Source organism: Vidua macroura, chromosome 17, assembly GCF_024509145.1.
Source record: "Vidua macroura isolate BioBank_ID:100142 chromosome 17, ASM2450914v1, whole genome shotgun sequence".
Lineage (NCBI taxonomy): Eukaryota > Metazoa > Chordata > Aves > Passeriformes > Viduidae > Vidua > Vidua macroura.
In genome coordinates, this window is record NC_071587.1 from 8538280 (window position 1) to 8562214 (window position 23935).

Below are 23935 nucleotides of genomic sequence, written 5' to 3' on the forward strand. Positions count from 1 at the left end.
TGCTCCAGCCTAAACCCCCCATGCCTGCCTGTCCTCCCGTGTTTGTGCTCATGAGCTCTCCTTCCACCCACACAGGGAACTATTTTTAGCAGACACTAATCAAGTGTCAGTGTTGGCTCTGAGTGTGGCTTTCAGTGGAGGGCTCCTTCTTTCACCAAGTGCTGGCAGGATCTCGGGTGTGTTTTCTTTTAAATCTGGTTGAGAATTTGCACAATGTGCTGCAGAGCAGTGGTGGTTATTTTGGGCTTGTCACACCCAAGCCCACACTGAGTGATCACCAGGTGAATCCATTTTGGTGAGGGCTTGGCAGAGCATCCCCCTCCCAATCCCACACTGTGAGTAGCACCTGCTTACCTTGCCTGACTTCTCAGGAGCCAGCTCCAGGCCAGGAATACCCAGACAAGAGGCAGCTTTGCTCCTCTTGGGATGTTTATCTCCTGCACAAAGGTGTTGGGCTGGTACTTTGAATCCTGCAGGAAAGAAAACACTTCATGTTCAGCCCTGGAGGTCACAGTGTCCTCTGGCTGAATCCCCCTCATGTGGGGCCAGCTCCCCTTCCACTGAGGTCAGCCTGCTCTGTGACAGGCTTGCTGTGCCCTGGGTCAGGTACGGGACCTGCTCCTCACCACGTCTTGAGCAGCTCTGATTCATTAAGAGCCGTGGTTGGGGTGAGCTCTGTTTCGCTTTGGCTGCTGAACTCACAACAGGCACTTGGTGCTTCTTCATGATCCAAGCTGAACCTCAGAATCACCTGAGTTAGAAGAGACCCACAAGAATCATTGAGTCCAACTCCTGGCCCTGCACAGGACACCCCAACAATCCCAACATGTGCCTGAGATTGTTGTCCAAATGCTCCTTGAGCTCTGGCAGCCTTGGGACTGTAACCAATGCCCTGGGGAGCTTGTTTTAGTGCCCAGCCACCCTCTGGGGGGAAAGAACCTAAAACATCCCATGACACAGCTCCAGATGTTCCCTCAGGTCCTGTCCCTGGTCATACACAGAGATCAGTGACTCCACCTCCCTCAGGAGGAAGCTGCAGACCCTGACAGTTTCTGTCCTCAGTCTCCTCCAGGCTGAACAAACCAAGTGACCTCAGCTGCTCCTCATACGGCTTTCCCTCCTGCTCCTTCATCATACTCGTGTAGCTCCTTTGGATGCTCTATAATAGCTTTGGTTTCCCTTCAGGTAGGAGGAACTGCCTCTAGTCTGGCACCAAGTCTTTGTTTGGATTGAAGGTGTGGTATTCTTTACCTCCCACCTCTGCTCATGGCATCTCCCCTCCCAGGACTGTAGTCTTGAAGGGTCAGGAATCCTTCTAGGCACCCATGGGAAGTGACGAAGAATGGCTCAGTTCAAGAAAACCAGAGAAAAAATTTATTATTTTTCTTTATAAAATATCTCCAATAAGTTATATAGGCAAATATTTAAATTAAAATAAATTAACTCCGCTCTGTGCTGGGACATGTGACTGCCCATAAAGTCAAACTAGGATTTACGTTTCTCTGAAAAAATATGCCCTAGATCTCCGATGTAAGATTTGAAAAAAATATCTATGCTTGGTGAGAGGAAGGAGAAATCTGCACTGGACAGAGGGGTTAAGGTGCGGTGCTGAAGCTGCCTGGTGCCAGTGGCACCTCCACATCCAGCTAAGTGCTGAGAGCATCCTCATCGTCGCTCCAGTCAGGAGGAGCGTCCGTCCCGAAGTACCGATCACCAAAATTCCCTGTGGGGAGAGAGAGAGTCAGAGTGCAGCACTGTGGGAGCCTTGAGACCCATCCTGCTGCCTGTCCTCATCACAGCAGGCAAGGGGACCAGAGCAGGTTTATCTGACAGCTTGAACAGCAGGAAAACTTGAGTGGCAGCAAAACTGGAGCAGCCTGTAGGCTGGTTTAACACCCCGTGGAAGGTGTTTCCTGGCACAGTAGAGGTGAGGACAGAACACAGTGAGCTTATTTTGGGTGAACTTGTAGAAGGTGGCAGTTTAGGGAAGGAGGTGGGCACAAGGCTGCTCCAGCTGTCCCAGCCTGACTTCTTTGCCTGGGGCTGGAGGAGGCTCATGGCCCGTGGAACGGCTCCTGCTGCTGACAAGGCGATGGCTGCCCCGCAGCCACCAGAACCAGCATGGTGATCCTGACAGCCAGCTGGCAGCAGGACCCAGGAGGGGCAGTGGGGCTCTGGGTAATGTAAGGCCAGACCTAACTGCTGCTGACAACCATGTCCTCTCCCACCATAAGCACTAAAAATCCCCTCACCACAAGTCCTTCCTAGCAGGACACTCACCGATGCCGGGGATTATCCGAAAGAGGTCGTTCACCTTCTTGTCCACAGCCGTGGTGATGATCTTCACCCGGGGGAACGCATAGGCGACCGAATGGACACCCATCTCTGCCATGAGCAGGGAGAGCAGGAAGATCTTGTCCTCTGGGACATCATGATCCTACAGAAAACACACAGGGATAGCTCAGGGTGAGTCACCCCAGCCCGTGCTGTGTGCCCTGACACCCTCCTTCCCGCAGAGGAGCCAGCTCCAGGCACATCCCCTCAGCACGCCTGTGGCTGGTGCTTTGCAGGATGCTCCAGAGCAAACCCCCTGCCTGACCCGTCCGTACCAGCAGCACCCTCACTGCCATCATGGCCGCGGCGCCCGTGGACACCGTGCAGTCCATCAGGATGACGTGGTCTTCGCTGATGTCCTTCGGCAGCCGCAGGTAGTGGAGCTGGGTGGAGGAAAGAGAAAGCAGCTTAGAGGCTGCAGGCAAATGGAGCGACCTGAGCCCTTCTCTTTGAGGAGTGAAGGATCCCTCCTGCCTCTCTGTCCCTGAGACCCTGGCTGTCAGCTCTGAGCCAGCACAAACCAGCCCCTGTGTGCACAAGCCCGCTGGCAAAACCCACTTGAGCAGCTTTCAAAGCACTCAACCCCTGCCAAGACAAACTACTGGGTCGCTGAAGGGCTGTCAGGAAACACCTGAGCCACGCCCCCACCCTGCACGCAGGTTAACACCAGGAGATGTCCTCAGTGGCCCAGGGCTTTACCTCTGGCTCGCCGGTGTTGCAGTTGGTCTGGATGAGGATGGTGCCGATGCGGACGTCCTTGCACACGGCGCGCAGCGCTGGCTCCATGGTCTCTCCCGCTCGCAGGATGGACACCCCGGTGATCTGCAGCACATGGCCGGGGTGGTTGCACGAGGTAGGAGCTGCCACCACCCCACATTGGGTCTCAGCAGCGGGGGACTCTAATGGGCAACCTAAAAGCACATCCCTTCCAAGAGGGCTGTGCCACTCCCAGTCCACCCTCGGTGAGAGGGCATGAGTGGCACAGTGACAATGCTGATGGCACCTTTGGTCACCGACCTGCCTTTCCTGGCGGTACAGGGTGTCATACTCATGACAGCAGGCACCAAACCCAGCCTGATGGCAGCCAGGGCTTCTAGTGCACCCCTACAAGGCAGGTCTCAATGGCTTCCACTTACTTGCTTCCCGCTGTATGTCCTCCCTTCATAGTCATGTCCCTGAGGGGTCTGGACTGTGCAACTCTACAAAAAACACGTGAGAAGAATTACCAGGGGCTCTGATGTGGCTCTCACGGGAGCCCTGGAGTCAGCAAGCTGCAGGGGCTGGACCCTTGGACACCAAGGCTGGACAAAGAATTGTCACCCGGGGCCACAGGGTTGCTCCATAGCTTTGGGGAGTCCTGGCATGTTTTAATCCAAGGGTTGAAAGGACTGGTCCATGGGGAAGGTTGGAGGAGCAGCACCAGGACTGTCCTGGCTCCCCAGCAGTTGAGGGTTAGGAGTGAGGAAACCCAGCAGCTACAGCCTTGAACCCACCTGGAACGGGAGCAGGGAGAGCGCGTGCTCAATCAGCAACCGCATCAACCTTTTGGAGTAGAAAATGAACTCGTCTCTGCTGGTCTCCTTGTTTCTAGAGGGGAGGGAAAGGCAACGTCAGCTCTGGACCAAAATGTGTCCCAGGAGATGCTGGCAGAGGTCTGGCAGTCCCTGCCCCTTCCTGGTTCTTGTTTGCACCATCTGAGCCTGAAACTGTGCTGTCTGTTTCAAGGTAAGAAGCAGAAAAACCGTTGGCAAGATCACGGAGCAGTAACTGCACAGCTCCTCTATGTAGAGGCCACCGCCATCTGCCCTATCTTGTGTCTCCAAGCCATACAGACAGGCAAAAGTTGCATTAGGAAACCCAAAGACAGGCCAGCCCATGCCATCAGCAGCTGAGCCCCATCCCACCCCAGGAGCCACAGCAGGGGCTTTACCTGATGATGGTGTGCATGCCCCTCACCTGAGGGGTGCTCTTCAGCACACTGAGGGTCTGAGGAAGGGGGTGGCACTGGTGGGCAGAGGCCAGGGCAGCCCTGAAAACCAAACACATGGTCAGAAGGTCTGGGGAAGGCTGCCCAAAGGCTGGAGCACAGCACACGGCCAGAGCCATCCTCCCAGATGTCATCTCACACTGCAAACACACACAGAGGCCATCCAGCTGAACTGAGTGAGCAGCCAGCCCTGCCTGGTCCCTGCCATGGCAAAGGGACCTGCACCCACAAACCAGGGCCAGTGGAGTTAGGGTGACCTTGCAGCCCAAGGACCTGCCCTTCCTGCTGGACAGCTCACCCAGGATTATAGAATGGTTTGGGTTGCAAAGGACTTTAAAAGACCATTTTGTCCAGCCCTGTGCCATGGGCAGGGACACCTTCCATTAGACAGGGTTAATTCAAGCCTCATCCAGCCTGGCCTTGAACACTTCCAGGGATGGGCCAGCCACAGCTTCTCTGAAGGTGGCTGGCCCATCTTGGTTTCCACTGTTTGGAAAGAGAGTAGAAAATAAAATCAAAACCTTCTCCTATTCCAGAGTCTTATCTATTGATGGATCTTGGACTCATGGGGTGAGGAGGGGCTGCTGTGGTTGTGTCTGACCTACAAGTGCCAGATATCACGAGGAATTGGACAGGCAGCCAGGCTGGCAGCGCTGGCACATATCTGGAATGTGACTATTTTAGAGATCACTTGGCCCATTCCAAATTGGGAACAGCTTCAAGACTTTATGGCTGGACAGGACTGGCTCTGTGTGACTCATTCCACATAACGAATAGGGCTGGGAGCTATTCTGGGATCAAGGGAACACCATTCACGGGGCAGCGCACAATGGAGCCCCATTAGTCACTTCTCCCTGTGAGAGTGGCAGTAATGAGAAGAAGGTCACATTTGGTTTCCACAAGACTGGGCAGGATGGACAAGCAACTTTGTCTGGGAGGAGGGCTGGGGTTGGAAAGCCACACGTCAGATCACACACGTGCCAGCGGCTGCATCCGGCAAAAAACACAGAGATGTCAGGGAGGCAGAGAAGAGAGCAAATGAAAGCACTGCATGATTAAGACTTCAAATCAAGCAGAAACCTGGATTAATGGCACACAGAGGCACGCAAGCAGAGAGGAAGACAGAGAAGATGGATAGGCATGGAGGACGGCAGAGCTTGAGGCCTCCATCCACACAGCCATCTCCTGGTCTTGGCCAACCAACACCAAATGAGACATTCCCAAGGCCTGTGGGTACTTAAGGGCTCCTTCTTGCTCTACCAGCTCCACTCCTCTGTAGCAGCCAAGAGGCCCATGCAGGGAACACTCCAGGACAGCTGGCAACCATGCAGAAAGCATGGATGGGTTGTGGTTCCCCCGTGGGCTTGCCCGCTGTGTGCAGACCCCATTGCTGGTTGGGACGAGCAGCCCTCAAGGCCCCGGCCCTGCTGTCAGTGAAGCGAGCTCACTCCGTTAGTCGCTGTCCCACGCGTTAGAAGCCCTTGGAGATGCTCGCTGCTGGCAGCACCCACAGCCCTCCCTTCCCTCCGCCTGCCAGAGCTGGCCTGGGGACAGATCCTGGGGGCACAGCCCTGCCTAAACCCCTCCCAGCCCCTGGGATACCAATACATGTGGTGGTCAGGGCCTTGTGGAAGACGCTGGTGCTGGCATGGGGGCTGCCAGCTCACCTGCTTTATGGGGCAGAGACAGGCCCCCAACACAGAGCCACACACCTGCACATGGCCTTGGCTGGGCTTGCCCAGGTGACAAACTGCTGTTGCCTAGACCAGAGGAGCTGTTTGGGTCATCTCCCATCACCACAGCTCACCAAGGAGCAAAGAACTCAGCTTGCCACTGGCACTTTTCCCCTCCATCACTGCCAGGTCCATGTCACAGCATCCCACCGTGCCAGTGGAATGGGCAGCCCCTCCCCTGTCACAGAGTGACCTGACTCCTGCTCCCTGCCAAAGACACCAAGGGTTTTCCAAACTCCATGAGCAGTGGGAACACCTCCCCATCATCCCAAGCTGTCAACAGACCCCCAGGAAATGCTGTCAGCATTCTGTCACCAAGTTTTCCACAACTTCCTTCGACACCCATGCAGTGTGGGGACAGGGAGGTCTGGATACCACCCTGCTTGGAAGCCACTCAGTGTTGTGGGGTCTCCCCATGGTGCTTTCTGGGGAAACAGGTTCCATTTTTGGGATGAAGCTTCTCTTTCAAGTGCCCCCACCTCTGCCTGGCCCACACAGCCCCAGCAAAGCGGGACCCCATGAGCTGCCTGCCCCAAGATCCCCTGCCCGGGTTAGTGAGGCGGCTCACCCTGCACAGCCCTCGCCCGCTCCCCGCCGTTAGTGCCACAACCAAAACACTGCCATAAGCATTTGTCTCCTCACATATCCCAGCGCAGCTTCCTCTGGTCACCCGGTGGGAGGGATGTTCAGGGGAGACAAGACAAGAGACATGAGAGTTTAAGAGGAGAGGGACAAATATGACATGAAACAGAGGAGAAAGCACTGTCATTAGTCAGAGGGGGAAAAAAAATCCCCTAATTGATCAACAGCTCTTGGACCTGCCTGGTGCCTGGGCCATCACCGTGCAGACCCAATGCTCCTCCCTTGGTGACCAAGGCATGTCACCACTGCTCTCCACGGCACTGGCTCCACTCCTGGCTCCATGAGGGAAAAGATCTGTCTGCTCTCACTGTCCTGGAGCCACAGCAGGGACACTGTCCCACCTCCGTCCCAGGTAGTACCACACTGCAACAGTGGCTCCTGGAGTTTGGAGGGATGTAGAACCATAGAATGCTAGAATGATTTGGATGAGAAGGAACCTTAAAGATCAGCTCACTGCACCCTCCCTGCCATGGGCAGGGACACCTTCCACTAGACCAGGTCGCTCCAAGCCCCACCCGGCCTGGTTCTCCACACTTTCAGGGCTCATGCCAAGCCCTCACTGAGAGCTCCAATGCAATCTCAGAGCAAGCACAGGCACTGACAAAAACTTTTGTCCAACTAAATATCCTTCATCCAACCTGCCCTGCTCCCAGGCAAAAGGCTTGCCAGCTGCCAGGGGTGTCCCCCTCCTGTATGATAATGATCTCCAAGCCTTGGAGAACATTGAAAGCCAAGAGCACTGGAAATGTGGAGAGAAATCTGGCTCTGAACAGAACATCACCTGCAGGGATGACTTTCCTTCCCCTGGGCTCACCTGGACCTGCCCTGGGCCCACCATGACTGGAAAGGGCCTGCAGGCTGAGGGAAGAGCTCAGCCCTTCCAGCAGCCATCCACTGTGTCAGCCCCTGCCCATCCTGGGAGGGAAGGAGGGAGTGTGATGCCTCCTGTCCCTCCCTGCCAACACAGGACTGTGACGGAACATCCAGACGGGCAGCCATGAGCACGTCAAGAAAACGTCTTATTTTGGAAACTTATTTTTTCCCCCTGAGAACAAAGGCTTTAAAGGGAAAATAAAATGGAAAGAAGAAAGAGAGAGAGAGAAAGGGGTGACCATATTCCAGGAAGGCTTCAGGGAGCATCCTTGGCTCTTTGTGGAACATGCTATCGAGCAGGAAGCAGACAAGAGACATCCAGCTACAAAGGAGATGATGCAGTCCAGGCATTTCAAACACGTACACGGCTGCCTTTCAGGGCTGACATTTCAAACAAGGGCTATTAAACTGCGCCACGGGTTGATATTTAAAGACACAATTGGCAAAGGGCACACCAAGCTGATCGGGACCTTGGGGGTGGGGAATATTGATTGGTGAGGGGAACGGGCTGGAAAGAGCGCCGGCTCCAGGAGCGGAGCTGGATGCTGAGAGCGTGGCAGGAGGGATGGAGAACAGGCTGGGCTGGGAGCACTGTGTCCCAGCATGGGCTGGCTGCTCCGGCTCCTGCTGCCAGGCTCCAGGAGGAATATCCACCCGGGAGTGCTGGTATGGAACCACATCTCCAGCATGAGCACAGTCAAACATGGGGGAAGCTGGGTAAGAAATATCCTAAGAATGCTAAGGTCCAACCTGTGCTCTGAGGGAATACAGAGCTGGGAAGGCAAGCATGCTCCTCAGGAGCCAGTAGTTTCAGAATGAAAACAAGCCTTGCATGTCCAAGGAAGGCACCACTTGCTTTAAACCACCCAGAATTCACCCTGAGTGGGGAAAGGCACTCCCTGCCTGTCCCAGCCAGTTGCTTGGCCAGGAGAGGCAGCCCTGGAGCACAAGGACCAAAGAGACACCTGGGACTGGGGTCAGATCTGAGCATTCCGGTTTTATCCTACCAGCACAAAGCCCTCCCTGTGTTCCCACCACCTCCAAACAGCAGTGACTTCAGAACAACCATGACATTTAGATGAAGCCATTGCAAACAAGAGGATGGGGAATTGTTTGTGATGAAAAGCCTGTATTTGCCAGGTACATCTCACTTGATGTGACTCTCCATCCACCCCACTCCTCTTGCAGAGAGACAGCGGGGCTGGGGGAAACCACGGCAGCAGTAAAGCACTGGGCCTCCAGCAGTGGCAACAGATTTGGTTTTTTGCAGGAATTTTTTTTCCAGATTTTCTGTCAAAGGCAGAAAATGGAACCTTCAAACAGAACACAAAACCACCTGTGGGTGTGGTGGTCACTGAGGTGTTTCTGGAGGTCAGAGTTACCTTTCCAAACTTGCTATCATAAAACTTCTAATACTTTATGGATATACTAAATACCCATTTTTTAAATGCAGAAGAAGATCACCTCTACTGAGCAACCCTTTGATTAAGGAAGAGAAAGGAAATTTTATGTGTGTTTAAGTATCTATCTCTATATACACATATCTATTTGCACACATATTAGTCTCCTCTCTATTGTCATTCCTGCCATTATTAAAGCAAGAGATTCCTCTTCATACTAAAGAGCACTTTCCTACCTGGACCTCCAGACACAGAGGGAAGCTTACGTGTCTGTATGGAAATATCAGGCCCCAGGGTGTTAAACAAGCAAAGGGAAATAAAATAAAGCATCCACTTGTCTAGTCTAGGAAGTGACTGGCTGAGGCAGAAATAAGTAAAGCAGAGCCTTTTCCATGTTCACCTCAGTTTTTAAAAGCTCATTGTATGCCAAATGTAAATCTTAAGGTTACTTGAGTTGAGTATCTCCACGCAATGATGGAGATCTAAATGGAAACCCATCTTCAGTAATGCATTCCCTCTGCTCCCTACAAGAATACCTGAAAGCCTAGGTGGCTTCTTAATGGAAGCAAGAGAGCTGAAGTCCCATCTGAGGCCCCAAGCTGAAGAGGTTAAGTAATTCAACATATATGTTATAGCATCCACCTGTAGAGACTGAGAATTTAGAAATCCTGCTGGACTTAGAAGGATTTTCTCAGTCCTCCAGAAAAGGTTCTGCATCCTCCAGAAGGTGTGGGAAAGTTGGTACCTCTGGCCATGTGAAGCTGCTACACTCCTTTGGGTGCCTCCAGGCAGATCCCTGCGTGCAGTGAGGGGCCCAGGGCTCCCACCACCCTTGAGATCACAGACTGGTTTGGGCTGGGAGGGACCTTAAAGACCATCTTATCCCAACCCCTTGCCACAGGCAGGCACACCTTCCACTATCCCAGGTTGCTCCATGCCCCATCCAACTTGGCCATGAACTTCCAGGGATGGGGCAGCCACAGCTTCTCTGGGCAACCTGTGCCAGAGCCTCAGCAGCATTACAGGGAAGAATTTCTTCCTATTACCCAATCTAAATTTCTCTTCCTTTAGTTTAAAACTGTTCCCCCCTTGTCCTATCACTATCTGCCCATTTAAAAAGTTACTCTCCACCCTTTTTTCAAGATGCTTTGACTAATCTAATAGTTGATATTTAACGATCTTTAATCATCAGGGGTAGAGAGCGGCTCTGAAAATCGTTCATTTTAGAGGATGAAGAGAAATAAAAGAATCTCAGGATGCAAAGCCTCCCCTCCTGCAGAGACCGAGGATCCCCAGGTACAAACCTGGCCCTGTCCCAGCCTCAGGGGTCTGCACTCAAGCTGGCAGTACCTCCCTGGGGAGCAGCCCTGTGCCTGCCATCCCAAAGCCAAGGGCAAGGTGGCCTTTTGTCGCCTGGAGGGTGACAAGGCCGTGCGCTACGCGAGCTGCCGGTCCCGCCGCGGGTCGGGGTGAGGCCAAGCAGTGCCTGGCATTGGAAATGCCTCGGCTGCACAGACAGGACAGAGTGAGGGCTCTTACCTGACACTGAGTTCACGCTGCGGCAGCAACACAAAGACACAACGCAACCGGTATTAAGCATTGTCAACACCAGGGTCGTTTCAAGATAAAAAAAAAGGAAAAATAGGAGTATTTTCCTGAATTCACATGCAGCCTTTTGCCCTTCTTCCCCTCCCCAGGTCAGGAAAGCCCTCCCCAAGCCAACCCCTTGCCTGGCTCACAGTGGCACCGTGAGCCGTGGTTTGCCGTGGTATTCCCTGGCTGGATCCCAGGAGCTGGGGGAAACAGCCATTCCCCTTTCCTGGACTCTGCCTCAGGGCTGGGTGCCCTTCTCAGCCTGGCACTAGCAGAGATGCTGGGGCTTTCATCCTTCTTTCTGCGACTGAGGGTTTAGAAACCACCTTCCCAACCAGAGTTTAGTGCTGGGAATTCAGGCAGCCAGGCACTCCAGGAGGAGGAAAATGCCAAGACACCTTTGCCAAGAGCAGTCCCTCCTGAGCAGGCATGGGGAGCTGGATGTCAAGGCGTGCCAGCTCCCATCCCAGGGCTGAGCAGCTCCTGCCATCTGGGAGCTCCAAAAAAGACTTGAACAAATCAAGACCTTTACTTTCCAGTGCATCTATATCCAGGTCACACTCCCTGCACTTGCCAGGACATCATTCTGAGCATTTCCATGACTAAAACATCACCAAAGCTACAACTGTAGGGTGGGAGGAGACTCTGCTGCTTGGGGACTGCAACACAAAATGCCATCAGCTCATTGCAGAGTCCCAAACCACTGGTCAGGACTGGTCCAGGACAAACAGGAGAAGACTTAAAGCCAGCAGTGGGGAAGTGATGGAGCATGTGCCTGGACTGGGGATCAAATGTGACAAGACTTTGAGTTTTGAAACCCAGGAGCTGCACACAGCACAGAAGTGGAGAAGTGGGCTCCTGGCTGGAAAGACTGTGCAGCAGTGTCTGCATGGAAGGGAAGAGGAGAAGTACAAGAGCATTGGAGAGTTTGGGGCAATGCTGGCCCTGGGAGAGCTGCAGGCAGGAGGACACATCCCTTGGATCACGGGAGGGTGGCTGGTTTGTCCCCTCATGACTTGCTGTCCCAGGGAGGGAAGGAAGCTGCTGCTGGACTACAGCTGGCAGAGGAGCCAGGACCAACCAGAGCACAGGGAGAAGGCAGTTTCCTTCACTGGACTGACAGAGAGGGCTGGGAGGAGTTCACAGGAACTCCCACACCTGGAGCACAGGAGAAGCCAGACCATCCCCACCTGGGCACCCAGAGCACAGCTCCTTGCCAGGCAAGGCTGTGAACCTCCCTCCCCACCCATAGACCGGGCAGCTCTCACCTCTTCCAGCTGGCTGTGGACGTGCTGAACAATCAGGTCAATGGCCACAGTGTTTCCACTCCCTGGAGTGACCCAAAAGCAAAAGAATCACAGAATCAGAATTGCAAAGGTTGGAAAAGCCCTCTAAGATCATAGAGTCCAACCATTAAATCAGCACTGCCAAGCCCACCACTAAACCATGTCCGTTAGGGTTATGCCTGGGGTTAGGGTTCAGGAAACCACAAAGCCCAGAGCTGCAGGGACTCTGCAGCTACACAAGGCATGCCAAGGGGAACACAGGACTGCACACCCTGGCTCCCCCCACATCTGTCTGCTTGGCACCAGCCTTACCCCATGAGGGTTCTACTGCTCTGCCTAGGGTTAGGGTTAGGCCTAGGGTTACTCCTAGGGTTAGGGCTCAGAAAACCACGAAGCCCAGAGCTGAGGGCAGAGGGGTCTCTGAGTGCTGTCAGGGGTGCCACTGAGGACTGCCCTCAGGTACCTCGGGGGACAACGATGTCAGCCAGCCGCATGGTGGGCTGGATGTACTGGTCGAAGGCGGGCTTGACAAACTTGTTGTACTGCTTGATGACACCCTCGATGTCCCGGCCCCGCTCGCTGATGTCCCTGCGCAGGCGGCGCACCAAGCGGATGTCCGAGTCCGTGTCCACGAATATCTTCAGATCCAAGAGCTGAAAGGAGAGGGGAGGGGACAAATCCCACCTGGTCAGGAGTGGGACTCAACCCACCTTCCCCTGCTGCCCCAAGCGGGGCTGAGCCCAGCCCAGCACCTATTTAACAGGGCCTGGCTCTGCTCTGCTCCGGCCTGTGCGGAGCTTTTCCCTGGAACGTGGCTGGTGCTGCTGTGAGCCCCTTGCTGCCACCTTATTCCCGTGTCCCCTGAGACCTGTCCTGCTCCAAACGCTGTCCCTACTGCTAACCAGCTCCAACACTTTGGCTGGATGTTATTTAAGAGCAAGGAGGAGACAAGAGGAGCTACTGTCCGTGACACACACCAAGCACTGGCTTCTTAATCAATAATCCCTGGATGGTTTGAATTGGAAGGCACTTTAAAGATCATCTCATTCCAAGCCTCTCCCACAGGCAGGGAATTATTGCTGGAAAGGAGCCCAGCACAGCAGGGCAGCTCATGACTCTGTCCTTAACTGCAAGAGGCAGGGGTGGGGATGCCGAGTGGAGTCTCCTGGGGGATTCACCCAGCTGTCCACTGGAGGTCATCCTTGCTCCAGGAAAGTGCAACCCAAGCCCTCACTTGGCAGGGAAGGAAACTTTTTAGACAGAGCTTGGCTAAGCCTGTGTATGGCTCACTGCCTGCTGCAGCATTTGTCAGGGCTGCAAAGATGCTCTGAGGGATGGAGACAGGCTGAGAGAGCTGGGGTTGTACAGCCTGGAGAAGATAAGGTTCTGGGAAGACCTTAGAGCCCCTTCCACTATCCAAAGAAGCTCCAAGAGAACTGGAGAGGGACTTTGGACAAGGCCTTGGAGTGACAGAGCAAGGGGGAGTGGCTCCACAATGCCAGAGGGAAGGGTTAGATGGGCTATTGAGAGGAAATTTGTCCCTGTCAGGGTGGTGAGGCCCTGGTACAGGGTGTCCAGAGAAGCTGTGGCTGCCCCCATCCCTGCAAGTGTTCATGGCCAGGTTGGACAGGGCTTGGAGCAAGATGAGCTTCAAGGTCTCTTCCAACTCAAACCATTCTGTGATCCTATGATATATCCAAATAATCCCCAAGAGAGCCTGAAGTGCTGGATTATTCCATGCTAGGAACACCAGGCTCTGTGCAGAAGTTCAGCAGACTTTGCCTCTGGGTGTGCAAGCTGCAGCATGCAGTGTGGAGGTGGGCTATTTCTAGTTGTGTTTATGCACCAGCACTGCCAGGAACCAGGTCACTTCTCAGCTCCTGTTTCCTGGGCACGAATGGCTGAGACTGAGGTATTTGCTGAAGCACTTGACCTCTGCCAGGGCTCTTCCCTGGTTGCTGAGAGTCAAAGCCCATTTCTCCTATCTGGGGAAGTGCTGCAGCATGCAGTGTAACTTGGAAGAGAAGGTAACCTTCCTGCTGCAGGACCTCAGGAGAGAGCATCCTCCCACCATCTCTCCCTGGAACTGCTTCAAAACCATTCCTCACCTTCAGGAGCTCCTTGTCTGCAAATGCCATGATGCCTTCGAAGATAATCACATTGGCGCCATACAGGGTTTTCTGTGGAGTCAAAATGGATGTGGTTAGGCACAGAACATCTGTTCAGAGGTGCCCTGTCCTGGGGAATCTCTCTGGGTTGTGACTGTGACAGCTCACCCAAAAAATGCACCCTGAGCCAGGCACAGAGCAGAGGGCGACAGCACCAATCGGACTGCAAGGGCCAGTGGCTGAGGGGTCCAGTTGGCTCCCCCTCTGTCCTGCCTCGGCCATCCCCCACCTTGTCCCACCCCCTCAGTGTCCCATACCCATTCCTTCTTCCGGCTGTGGGTGGTGAAGTCGTAGATGGGGATCTTGACGCTCTTGCCTTGCTTCAGCTTCTTCAGGGTGGCGATGATGAGGTCAAAGTCAAAGGCGTCGGGGTGGTCAAAGTTGAAGTCATTGCTGGCTGCCTGCTCCTGCTGCTGCTTGGTCAGCACCTGCCACAGAGCAGAGCTTAGGGCACATGGCTGGGCAGTTCCCTCCCCACTGCCTTGCCCAGTCACCTCTTCTCTGCCCCACAGAAGTCCCTGGAAGGGAAAACCACATGGCTGTCCCTAAATCTACAACATGTTTCCTTACCAGGGGTTGCCACATAATCCCAGATTGGTTTGGTTTGGAAGGGACCTTAAAACTCATCTCATTCCAACCCCCTGCCATAGGCAGGAACACCTTCCACTATCCCAGGATGCTCTAGGCCCTGTCCAGCCTCGCCTTGAATGCTTCCAGGAATGGGGCAGCCACAGCTTCTCTGGGCAATGGCAAACTGAGGAGCCTGGCCAGGCCAACAGGGGCACAGCCTCACCTTGTAGAAGGAGTCCATGGACAGCAGAACCACCCACGGGACATCAAGAGCTTCAATGATCATGGTGGCCACCGTGGTCTTCCCAGAGGCGCTGCCTCCTCCCAGGCCTGCCAGGGAAAAGGTGATGAAGACACCAACCCCAGGCACAGCCCTTCCCACCACAGGCTGGAGTCCAGGTCCTGCGCTGCTGCACTAAGCTGGAGGAGCCTCCAAAGAGGGAAGCCACAGGCACTCCAAGAGATTATCCTGGAAAATGTCAAATGGCATGTACTGGAACGGCCAGCAACATGCCCAGCAAAAGGCTGGGAAACCCACCAATAGATGGTTATGTAACACGGGGAGTGCTGGCATGGGAACAGTCCAGACTGAATCCCTAGGAACCTGTGACAGCCCAGGCAACAGGAGCTGAGGGAACAAGAAGCAGAGTGTGGTCTCCCACAGCCCATCACGCCCCTGCACACTCTCAGGTTCAGCCCACCCAGTCACAGCAGGACTAACCACAGGGACTCCCCCTGCCCCTGTCCAGGCTGGGGCCAACCTCAGATTTCCAAGTAGGTGGTGGGGCAGGACTCCCACCAGGACCTCCAGGAGAGCCACGGGGCAGGTGGCATGGATGCAGAGGTGACCTACCTATGACAAAGGCCTCCTTGGACTGCGTCCCGTGCTCGTTGTACCAGGGTGGCCGGCCTGCTGTGTAGATGGTCCTTTTGCTGGTCCGCAGCAGCGGGGGCTCAGACTTGCACTGGCTGGTGGTCCGCTTGCGGGGGGGCTTGGTGGAGCCCACGGCGGGATAGAGCCGGTCCAGGGATTCAGCGCTGCTGCTGCTGGGTGGGGACAGGAAGGGGCTCAATTACCGTGGTGGGGAAGGACACACGTGCCTGGTGTGCGGGAGCAGGGTCTTGGGGGATCCTGAGTTGTACAGGTCAAGGGTGGGACAGCCAAGCACAGCCCCACTGCAGCAGTACCAGCACCCACATCTCTGTGACCCACGGCCACAGATAACACCGAGGAATTCTCACACAGAAGCAATTTGAACCTGGAAGAGGTGCCATGCAAACATCCATCCCTAAAGTCCTGCTGTCTGAGGAATGTCTGCATAAATCCCTCAGTGAGCTCTCAAAGCATTGAGGGGCGTGCTCCAGGGGGCAACAACTCACCCTGGTGTGCCAAGGGACCTTTCTTGGGGATAGACGTGAAACACTTGAGTTACAGCACAACCATCCTCATCCCCTCCATCCCCAGTCCCTTTCCTCTCCCCACTTTGAGTGCTCCACTCACACCCAAGACCTAAGGTTCTCCCAACCTTTTGTCCTGAAGCCCCCTGGGACAAGCCTGCAAGCTGGGCAGAGCCTGCCAGTGCTGGGCAAAGCCATCAGCTTTGCCTTGGGAGCTGAGTGCTCTGAGCTCACCCAACGCCCTGGAGCTGCTGAACACTCTCCCTTATCTTCCCTGCTGGAGAGGGAGAAGAACAAGGCACCCTCCAGAGCCCTTTCCAGGTTGGCAGGAGGAGAGCTGTGCCAGGAGGCGATAAGTGGCCTCTGGCCAGGAGATAAGCTGCAGCCGCTGCCTGGCCAGCTAAGGGACAGGGAGGATTATTTATACCAGTGCCTGCTCCTCCCTGCTCCTGTTCTGCTGCCCCAGAGGGATGTCTGCTCCCTGGGAGAAAGTGCAAAGGGCTCTCCTGGCTCATGCTGCTCCTCTCCCCAGCCATGACTGGGCCGGAAGGGAAATCAAGAGATCTGGGCAGCACTGGCTCCAAGCCTTCACTGTTTGGTAGAGCCAGCCAAGCCAGCAGGGCTTTGCTGCTGCTCTGTTGTGGCTTGCTCTTGAAAGGGCTTAAACTGCAGGGCTTTACAGATTTTGGGTTGATTTTAAGCTGTTTCGGTATGAAGATTAATCCCTTTCCCTCCCCCAGCCCTTTTTAGAACAATTTTAGATAAAGATCAAAATTTCAGAAGGGCCATCTGTGTGTGAAGCAACCCGGCAATCCCCACCCCTGTGTGGCAAACAAACTCCCTGGGCAAGGTGGGATCCCCCTGGCAAACCCCCTGGGCACGGCAGGATGCCCACAGCACACCATCCCTACCTCTGACACTGGCACATCCCTGTGGAGCAGGCAAGGAGACAGGGATTTGCCTGGCTTTGCTGAACTCCTGCTAACAAAAGCCAGGCTGCAGCTCCTGCCCCTGTGACAGGACCTCTCCCACTGATGTCCACCCTAAGCTGTGCACTCATGGAGATCCCCAGAGGAGCTCAGGACACCAACACCCCATCCCTGGCCAGACCCCAGCAGCACACACAGCCAGTTCCAAGCACTGCCAGGCTCAGGCTCAACCAGGAGCCCAAAACACCCCAACTACGACTCTTTAAAAGCAACCTCAGGAGATGACACCCACTGGGAAACCTTCTGGGGTGTCTTCCTGTGAAAAAATGGCTCCTTCCATGAGGAGAAGCAAACCCAGGCGGGATGTTTGGGTCTCCTCTCCCACGGGTCATGCTGCAGCAGCCGCTACCCACCGGTGCTCCTCCCAGAGCGGGGCTGACAGCAGCCACTGGTGCTGGGACATAAACAACGTCACTTCGGCTTGATAAAAGCAGAGGTGACAAAAACACAGTTGTTTACACAGAAGAAAGCGGTTCCTTTCATCCGCATCCCAGCCCCTCCCCTGGGAGCGCGCTTGCTCCAGAGCCGTGCCGCCGGCAGTGCCGCGGGCCGCTCGGCTGGCTCTCCTCTGGGATTGCACGTCAGTCTCCACGAGACATCCCCCTGGCGGGATGCTCTGCTCCTTGGTGTCACACAGCACCAAGCTCTGCTGTGCCAGCCTGCAGATCCTGACCCAGGCCACCAAAGTGACTCAGAGTTGGACAAAGCTCTGTTTTTCGGGGCTGGAGCAAGGCTGAGCTCTGCTCCCACCAGCATCAATATCACCCAGCTCCTGGCAGGGAGGAAGGGGCTTGGACTCCAACAGCTCCACCAGTGCAAAGAATTACAGCCACAGCCCCACCTTGCTTTCCCATCATCTCTCCACTCTGCTCTCCAGGGTGCCTGCAGCACACCCAGGGTGCTGGCACAGAGGGGACATTGCTGCAGGATGCAGGGACATGCCCCTGGGAGAGGAGCGGAGCCATCCTCCCCCTGCACACCTGGGGCTGCAGCACCTGAATCCCATCCCAAGAGTTGGTGTTCTGCCTTATTTCATCCAAATAATTCTGGACTCTCACCAAAATTCTACACATTTCTATCAGTATCATCTAAACCTGTACATCTATGCCTCATCTTCTCCAGGCAGATGATATTCTACACCTCTCAAATCCACAATTCCCATGATTTATTTGGGAGAAGCACGGCTGTGGGACTGTAGGGCTGTCCTGGAGTTCTCCAAAGGTCATGCCTTTTCTCCTAATGTTACACTTCAAGATCTGTAGATGTGTTCCATGGCTGCCTTTGCCAGGAAGGGGTGGGCTGATCTCAGCCATCTCCACTGGCCATTCCTCCCTACTCCTCTTCAGAAATTCCCTGCAGCAGGAAGACCCTGCAATGCCCTGTACCCATAAGGTGAAGCCCCCAGAGAAGGGGACTCTGTTTAGAGCTGGAGCCAATGCCATTGCTCTGCCCAGAGGAGGGTCCTTGTCCCACATGGACCCTCCCCAGCAGAGCAAACTCCTGGGGTGCTAAAGCCACGCAAATAGGAAAGGAAACATCACCCGGGCTTGGCAACCCTTCTCCTGACAAGCCTTCCTGGAGGGCTTGGCTGCCACCAGCTCTCTCCATGCTGTCCCCAGCTTTTGGGGATGCTTTTGCCTTCCCTGTGGCTACTGCATCTTTGCTGGAGTGTTGTAGGAGAATGAATTACAGGCAACCTCGGCCCTGATAAGCCACAGCTGTGCTAATTACCAAAACCAGTCTTGCCCTTAATGGATCACAGCTGTGACCAATACGGATGAGTGGTTAGCTGGTGGGGGAGGTCTGACCAAACGGGAGAGAGAATTGTTGCTGTTGAGGGGTCTGCTGTGAGCTCAGTCTGAGCCTGCTGTCAGAGTCTGCTGTCAGAGTCTGCAAGGGAAGCCTACAGTGGGAGCCTGCTGTAGTCAGAGTCTGTGAGTAGCTGAGGTCTGTTGGCTGAGCTGTGAGGAAGAATAAACCGGGACCTTGGCACACACTGATGAACCAGAGCGTGTGTCACGGCTCATTTCTATCTCTAATGTGAGGTCTGCTGTGACACAGCGTCCCAGAGGAAGCCTGGGGGGTCCTGCTCCTGAGAAGGGCTCTCCAGCTCTGCTCTTGTGCCAGCACAAATGAAGGAAGCATTTTGCTCCTGCTTAGTCCAAGCATGGATTTACTGAGGTGCAAGGGACACTCCTCTCCTTCCCCACTGTGCTCCCATTGCCATCCCTGTGCCCTGTGCTCAGGCTCTCTGCATCCCACTGCCTTCAGAGACCCCTGACCACCCTGGATCCATGCTGGGCTGCCTAGAGAAAAGGCAGCAGGTCCCAAAAGCACCCACAGCAGCAAGGAAAGATGGCACAGCCCCAAACCTGAACTTGGCAGCAGACAGGAGAGCATGTCCTGGGCTCTGCACCCTGTAAACAACCCACTGACTGAGCTCCCAGCCCTATGGACCCCCCAGCAGCCCCCCAGAGCCTGCTGAGGTGCCTGGCTGGCTGCAGCCATGTCCTGTGGGAAGCCGATCTTTTCAGACAGGAATTGGGGCTGAGGGACTGGGACAGGAGCCACCAAGAGTTCACTCCAGCAAACAAACAGAGGAAAAACAGCAAATTCCACCCAAAACCAAAGCAAAACTCACCCGCCATCTGGCCCAAGGGCCCAGCAGCCGGAGATGCGGACGCTGGAGAAGGCCGGGGGGCTGCTCATGGCCCCCTGCCGCGATCCAGGGGTGATCCTGGACTGAGGGTGTCACCCCCTGTCCCTGTCCACACTTCAGCTCCTGTCCCACAACCTCTGGCACTACCAGGGTGAGGGAGGGGCTATGCCAGCACGGCTCCCAGGGTGATTCTTGGGGCGCAGAGCCATGTACAGAGTGTCCCCCTGGAACGGGCAGGGTCCCAAGAGGTTGGGGTGAGGCAGAGCCCCAGCAGAGCCGGGGGCTGGAAGATGGCGGCAGGAGAAGGGAGCAGAGCAGGGGGAGTGTCTGTGCCCGGGAGCTGCGAGGCGGTCAGCAGCATAAGAGGATAGCTTAACCTCCAGATTACGTTCATTACCTGATATTAATAGCACTGGCTTGATTAAAGAAAAAGAGGGGGGCTGGGGGTGAGGTGACACCTCCCCTCACCGCCCCCAGCACAGGCAATAAACACCAGCCCCAGTGCCTCTGCTGCTGGGACTGGGGGTGCTCGGCTGTCCTGGACTGTGGGCTCAGCAGGGAGGGCACCTGGAGAGTGACATCCACATCCCCCGGCACTGGTGAGTTCCCAGGGACTTCTCAACACCACTGGGGAAGGGGCTGCAGGGGGCAGGAGGGGATGACCCCAGGGCAGGGGGTACCTGGCCAGCACCCCTCATGCAGCTGGTGGAGCAGCTGGGGCTCAGGGCCAGGGGCTGCTGACCATGTAGGGCTTTTTGGTCCAGGACTGCCACCCCCCTCCCCTGGCTCCCATCGGTGGGGGGTCTGGCTGAGGGTCCCCCTGGTCACTCAGCTTCCCCAAGAGCTGCCCCTCAGCCCTGGAATAAACAAGTGGGTGAAACTCAACACCCCGGGGCTGCCGGTGGCTAAGAATAACATCCTGCTGGCCGTGCCCGGCCCTCCGCTCGCTCAGCACCCCCTGCCAGCTGCCCTTCACCCCCCGGGCCAGCCGGCTCCACTTCCAGCATCAGCCTCTCCAGGGAGCCTGGGCAAACTGCAGGAAGCCCAGGGAGCCAGGCAGCTGCTGAAGGGCAGGACATGTGGCAAAGGTGGGAGATGTTGGGCACCACGGCAGGGGGGTGCAGGCCAGCCCTGGAGCAGGAGCTGGGGCAGAGCAGCCCTCAGCCCACAGCCTCTGGCTGCCAAGGAAGGGAGGAGGTGGCACAGGACATACTGAGGGCAGCCAGGCTCTGCCAGGGGCACAGAGCACCCAAAGTCCCATGGCCACCAAGTGAGACCCCAGCCCACCCCAGCATGGTGAGACAGGAGCTTGGCCTCTGCACACCCACTGCTGAGGGGTTCCAGGGAGAGTGCTCCCTCCTCCTTAGCACCAACACCTGGAGATGGGGCCAGAAATGGAAAAAGACCCTTTCTTCCTCCTCCTCGAGCCATCAAGGTTATTCCAGAGGCAGCAGGAACATACTGCCTCCCAGGCTTGTCAGGAAACCCCTCCTGCTCACCAATGGGACCTGCAGAGCATCATCTCGAAAGATGGAAACCTGATGGGAAGCAGAGATGAGGGGCTGGTCCTGAGGCAGGGGACAGAGACAGGAGGGTTTTGGGGTAACTTGTCCCCAGCGTGAGCCGCAGCTGCTGCCCCAACATCACGGAAGTGAGCGATGATCAATGGAACTTTTCCATCCCTGGTCCCTGCCTGGACTCCCCTCTTGCTGTAAAAGCTCTCTCAGAAGTTTAAAAATAAAATTCTCTTCCGGAGCCACTTCTGTTCCTTCTCATTAAAGAAGCCAAAAAGCAAAGGGATGCGGGACACGGGGCGAGGAGCCCTCGCCCAGGGATATTGTTCCTTATCGCGTGCTCCTGCTGCCACTTTTCCTGCCTTTGTTAAATGTCCAGGCGACAGGAGCAACTCTCCCAGCATCCCACCCGACATTCCCACTGGGCTCCCAAGTGGGACACACCGGCTCCAAAGGCCAGCTGTGACTGAACCTTCCTGCTGGCACAAACCTCTGCTTCCCAAGCCCCTTCCCAGCTTCTGAGCTCTGTCACACGCTGAAATTCCTGGGTTTTGGACTTTTTTCTTCAAGGTGATTTTTAAGCAAATCCCTCCTCTAATGGCAGACTTAAAATATGTCAAAAGAGGAAAGCAGGCACAAAGGCCAGGATCCCCTTTTCCTTCTGGTGCTGGCAGCTGCTGGGTGGGTTTCCCCTGGGATCTAAGGGTGGAAGCTGGACTGCATATGGATTTTCCTCGTTTGGTCACAAGTATTGTCACTGGATTGGTGTAAGAGCTGCAGACACACCAAGCCCCCAGTGGAAGGATGCCTGTTCCCAGGAGAGGGTCCTGCTCCCAGATCCCATCCTGGGAGCAGCACCCACAGGAGCGTGGAGGTCAAACCTGTTTCCTCCATCGCTGAGTTGGGCTTTCTTGGGGTGGATCTGTGCATGCCAGCTCTTGGCTGGGCCTTCCCTGTCCAAGAAACCATTCCAAGGAATGGAGGAACATGTCCAAGGGATCAAGGAACCTGCCCATGGGATGGATGAACCTGCTTGAGGAATGAAGGAACCTACCTGAGGGATGGAGGAACCCAGACACGGGATGAATGAGTCTGCCCAAGGGATGGAGGGACCTGGCTGCCATCCTGCTGTCACGTGTCATGCCCATGCCCATCCCGGAACCCACAGAACGTCACCCCCTGTTTACCCAGCCTTGTACAAGCTCTGTCCTGGCTGGAGCCACCTGGAGCTGATGGTTCATCTCATCAGCTCCACGCTCAGGCGCTCCCTTCCAGCTCCGTTGTGGTCTCTGCTCCCTCACCACAAAAGGACAAACATTTCCCTCTGCAAACCCAATTATCCCTGGCTATTTATACCATGTGGGAGCCACAGTGGAGGGGCTCTGTTACACAACCCAGTTACTCATCCCTCACTCAACTGCCACAACTCAGGGAGACTCCTTCCTCCCATCCTCATCCTCATCCTCATCCTCACCCTCATCCTCCCTGCTATCAACCACTGACTCACAGGAAGGGCACAGGCAGCTGCCAGCAGTGGGCTTAGCTGCTGGAACATGCAGGATGGGAACATTCAGGATGGGAACATTCAGGATGGGAACAGGAGGGATGCTTTGGCACTGACTCCAGGGCTGGTGGGGCAGCGCTGAGGGGTGTCGGTACCCTACAAGCAGGGATGCAGGGATGCTCCATCCCCGGAGCACCAGTGATGCTCCAAATGCAATTCCCAGGTATTTGATGTTTGGGAGCAGTCAGTCCCCTGAGGACTGCGCTGGAAAAGGGGGTGGGAAATAGAGGGGAAACATGAGTGTGTGTGTGCAGGGGGGCTGAGGGTGATCACCCTGTATGGGGGTTTTGGGTGGAAAAGTTTAGGTTGTCCCACTCTTCATCTTGACAGAGTGGATGCATGTACGAGCAAGCTTGGAAAATGAGGGGCTGTGGTTTATCTGCTGGGAAAATAAGGGAAAAAACCATAAAATAAAGTAAATGAGGCAAAAGGTAACAACGTGAAAGGCGGGGGGGGGAAGGATGAAAATAAACAAGGGGTAAAGCGGGGGTGGGAAGAAATAGTTGGTGGGAAAAGCGAAGGGATTTCATGGAGCGATGGGCTCGGGGAGGCCCCACTCGCGGAAGTGGCATCGTGGGGGACGGCACCGGCACCGCAACCCCCGGAGCCCGCGGGAAACCGGAGCCGGCGGCTCCGGGGCGCCGCGGTGTCGGTGCCGTCCGGAGCGATTATCCCGGGGAAAAGAAAGCGGGGTCTTACCTGTCGTGCGGTTCTACCGGAGCCCCCTCGGGCACCGGGGCCGCGGCCATGGTGCTGCGGGGAGAGGCGGGAGCGGGCGGGGAGCGGCGGGGGCGGCGCTGCCGCGGGGATCCCCGGGACTTGTAGTGCGGGATGGGGAAGGAGCGGGAACCGGAGGGTGGGGTTTGGGGGGGATTTGGGCACCCATGGGTGCCCTGGGGGGCAGATGGGTGATGGGGCACGGAGGGGTGCTGCGGTCACGGGTAAGAGCCGTGCGGGGAGATGGGTCTATGTGGGCACGGCTGGGTGCTGTGGGGCACAAGGGGTGGGTTCTGGGATGCGGGTGGGTGTTTGGAGGTACAGGTGGGTGTTTTGGGCACGGCTGGGTGCTGTGGGGCTCCGAGTGATGCTGTGGGTACCTGTGGGCGGCTGCGCAGTTGCATCCCTGCCTAAGACGCTGAGAGATGCAACACACAGCACCCCCCAGCCCCCTGCAGCTGCGGGGAAGCGCGGCTTGGGTGACCCGGGCTCTGACAATGTCACTGGG

The 23935-nt window shown here is 55.7% G+C and overlaps 1 protein-coding gene across 3 annotated transcripts; it reads right to left on the reverse strand.

Moving 5' to 3' along the window:
• Positions 1-1351: 1351 nt before the first annotated feature.
• Positions 1352-23481, reverse strand: UCKL1 (uridine-cytidine kinase 1 like 1). Of its 3 annotated transcripts, none has more exons than XM_053993068.1 (15): positions 23410-23481; positions 15440-15630; positions 14810-14916; positions 14274-14444; positions 13957-14028; positions 12312-12501; positions 11831-11892; positions 6697-6716; positions 4265-4363; positions 3828-3921; positions 3471-3533; positions 3034-3156; positions 2610-2717; positions 2281-2437; positions 1352-1723 (listed from the first exon to the last, which is right to left on the reverse strand). In XM_053993068.1, exons 1-15 carry the CDS (start codon positions 23457-23459, stop codon positions 1647-1649), a joined length of 1584 nt encoding a protein of 527 aa, XP_053849043.1. In that variant the 5' UTR covers positions 23460-23481; the 3' UTR covers positions 1352-1646. The 3 variants fall into 3 exon arrangements, with proteins under 3 accessions (XP_053849043.1, XP_053849041.1, XP_053849042.1); XM_053993066.1 differs by having other exon boundaries at positions 15440-15633; positions 23410-23479; XM_053993067.1 differs by lacking the exon at positions 6697-6716 and adding an exon at positions 10509-10525 and having other exon boundaries at positions 15440-15633; positions 23410-23479.
• Between the last annotated feature and the right edge of the window lie 454 nt (positions 23482-23935).

Coding starts and splice junctions, on each gene's coding strand:
- UCKL1 (XM_053993066.1), bottom strand. CDS start 23,459: ATGGCCGCGGCCCCGGTGCCCGAGGGGGCTCCGGTAGAACCGCACGAC. Junction 11,893..12,311: donor TGACATCGTTGTCCCCCGAG/GTACCTGAGGGC, acceptor GGGTCACTCCAG/GGAGTGGAAACACTGTGGCC. Junction 1,724..2,280: donor TCGGATAATCCCCGGCATCG/GTGAGTGTCCTG, acceptor CTCTCCCCACAG/GGAATTTTGGTGATCGGTAC.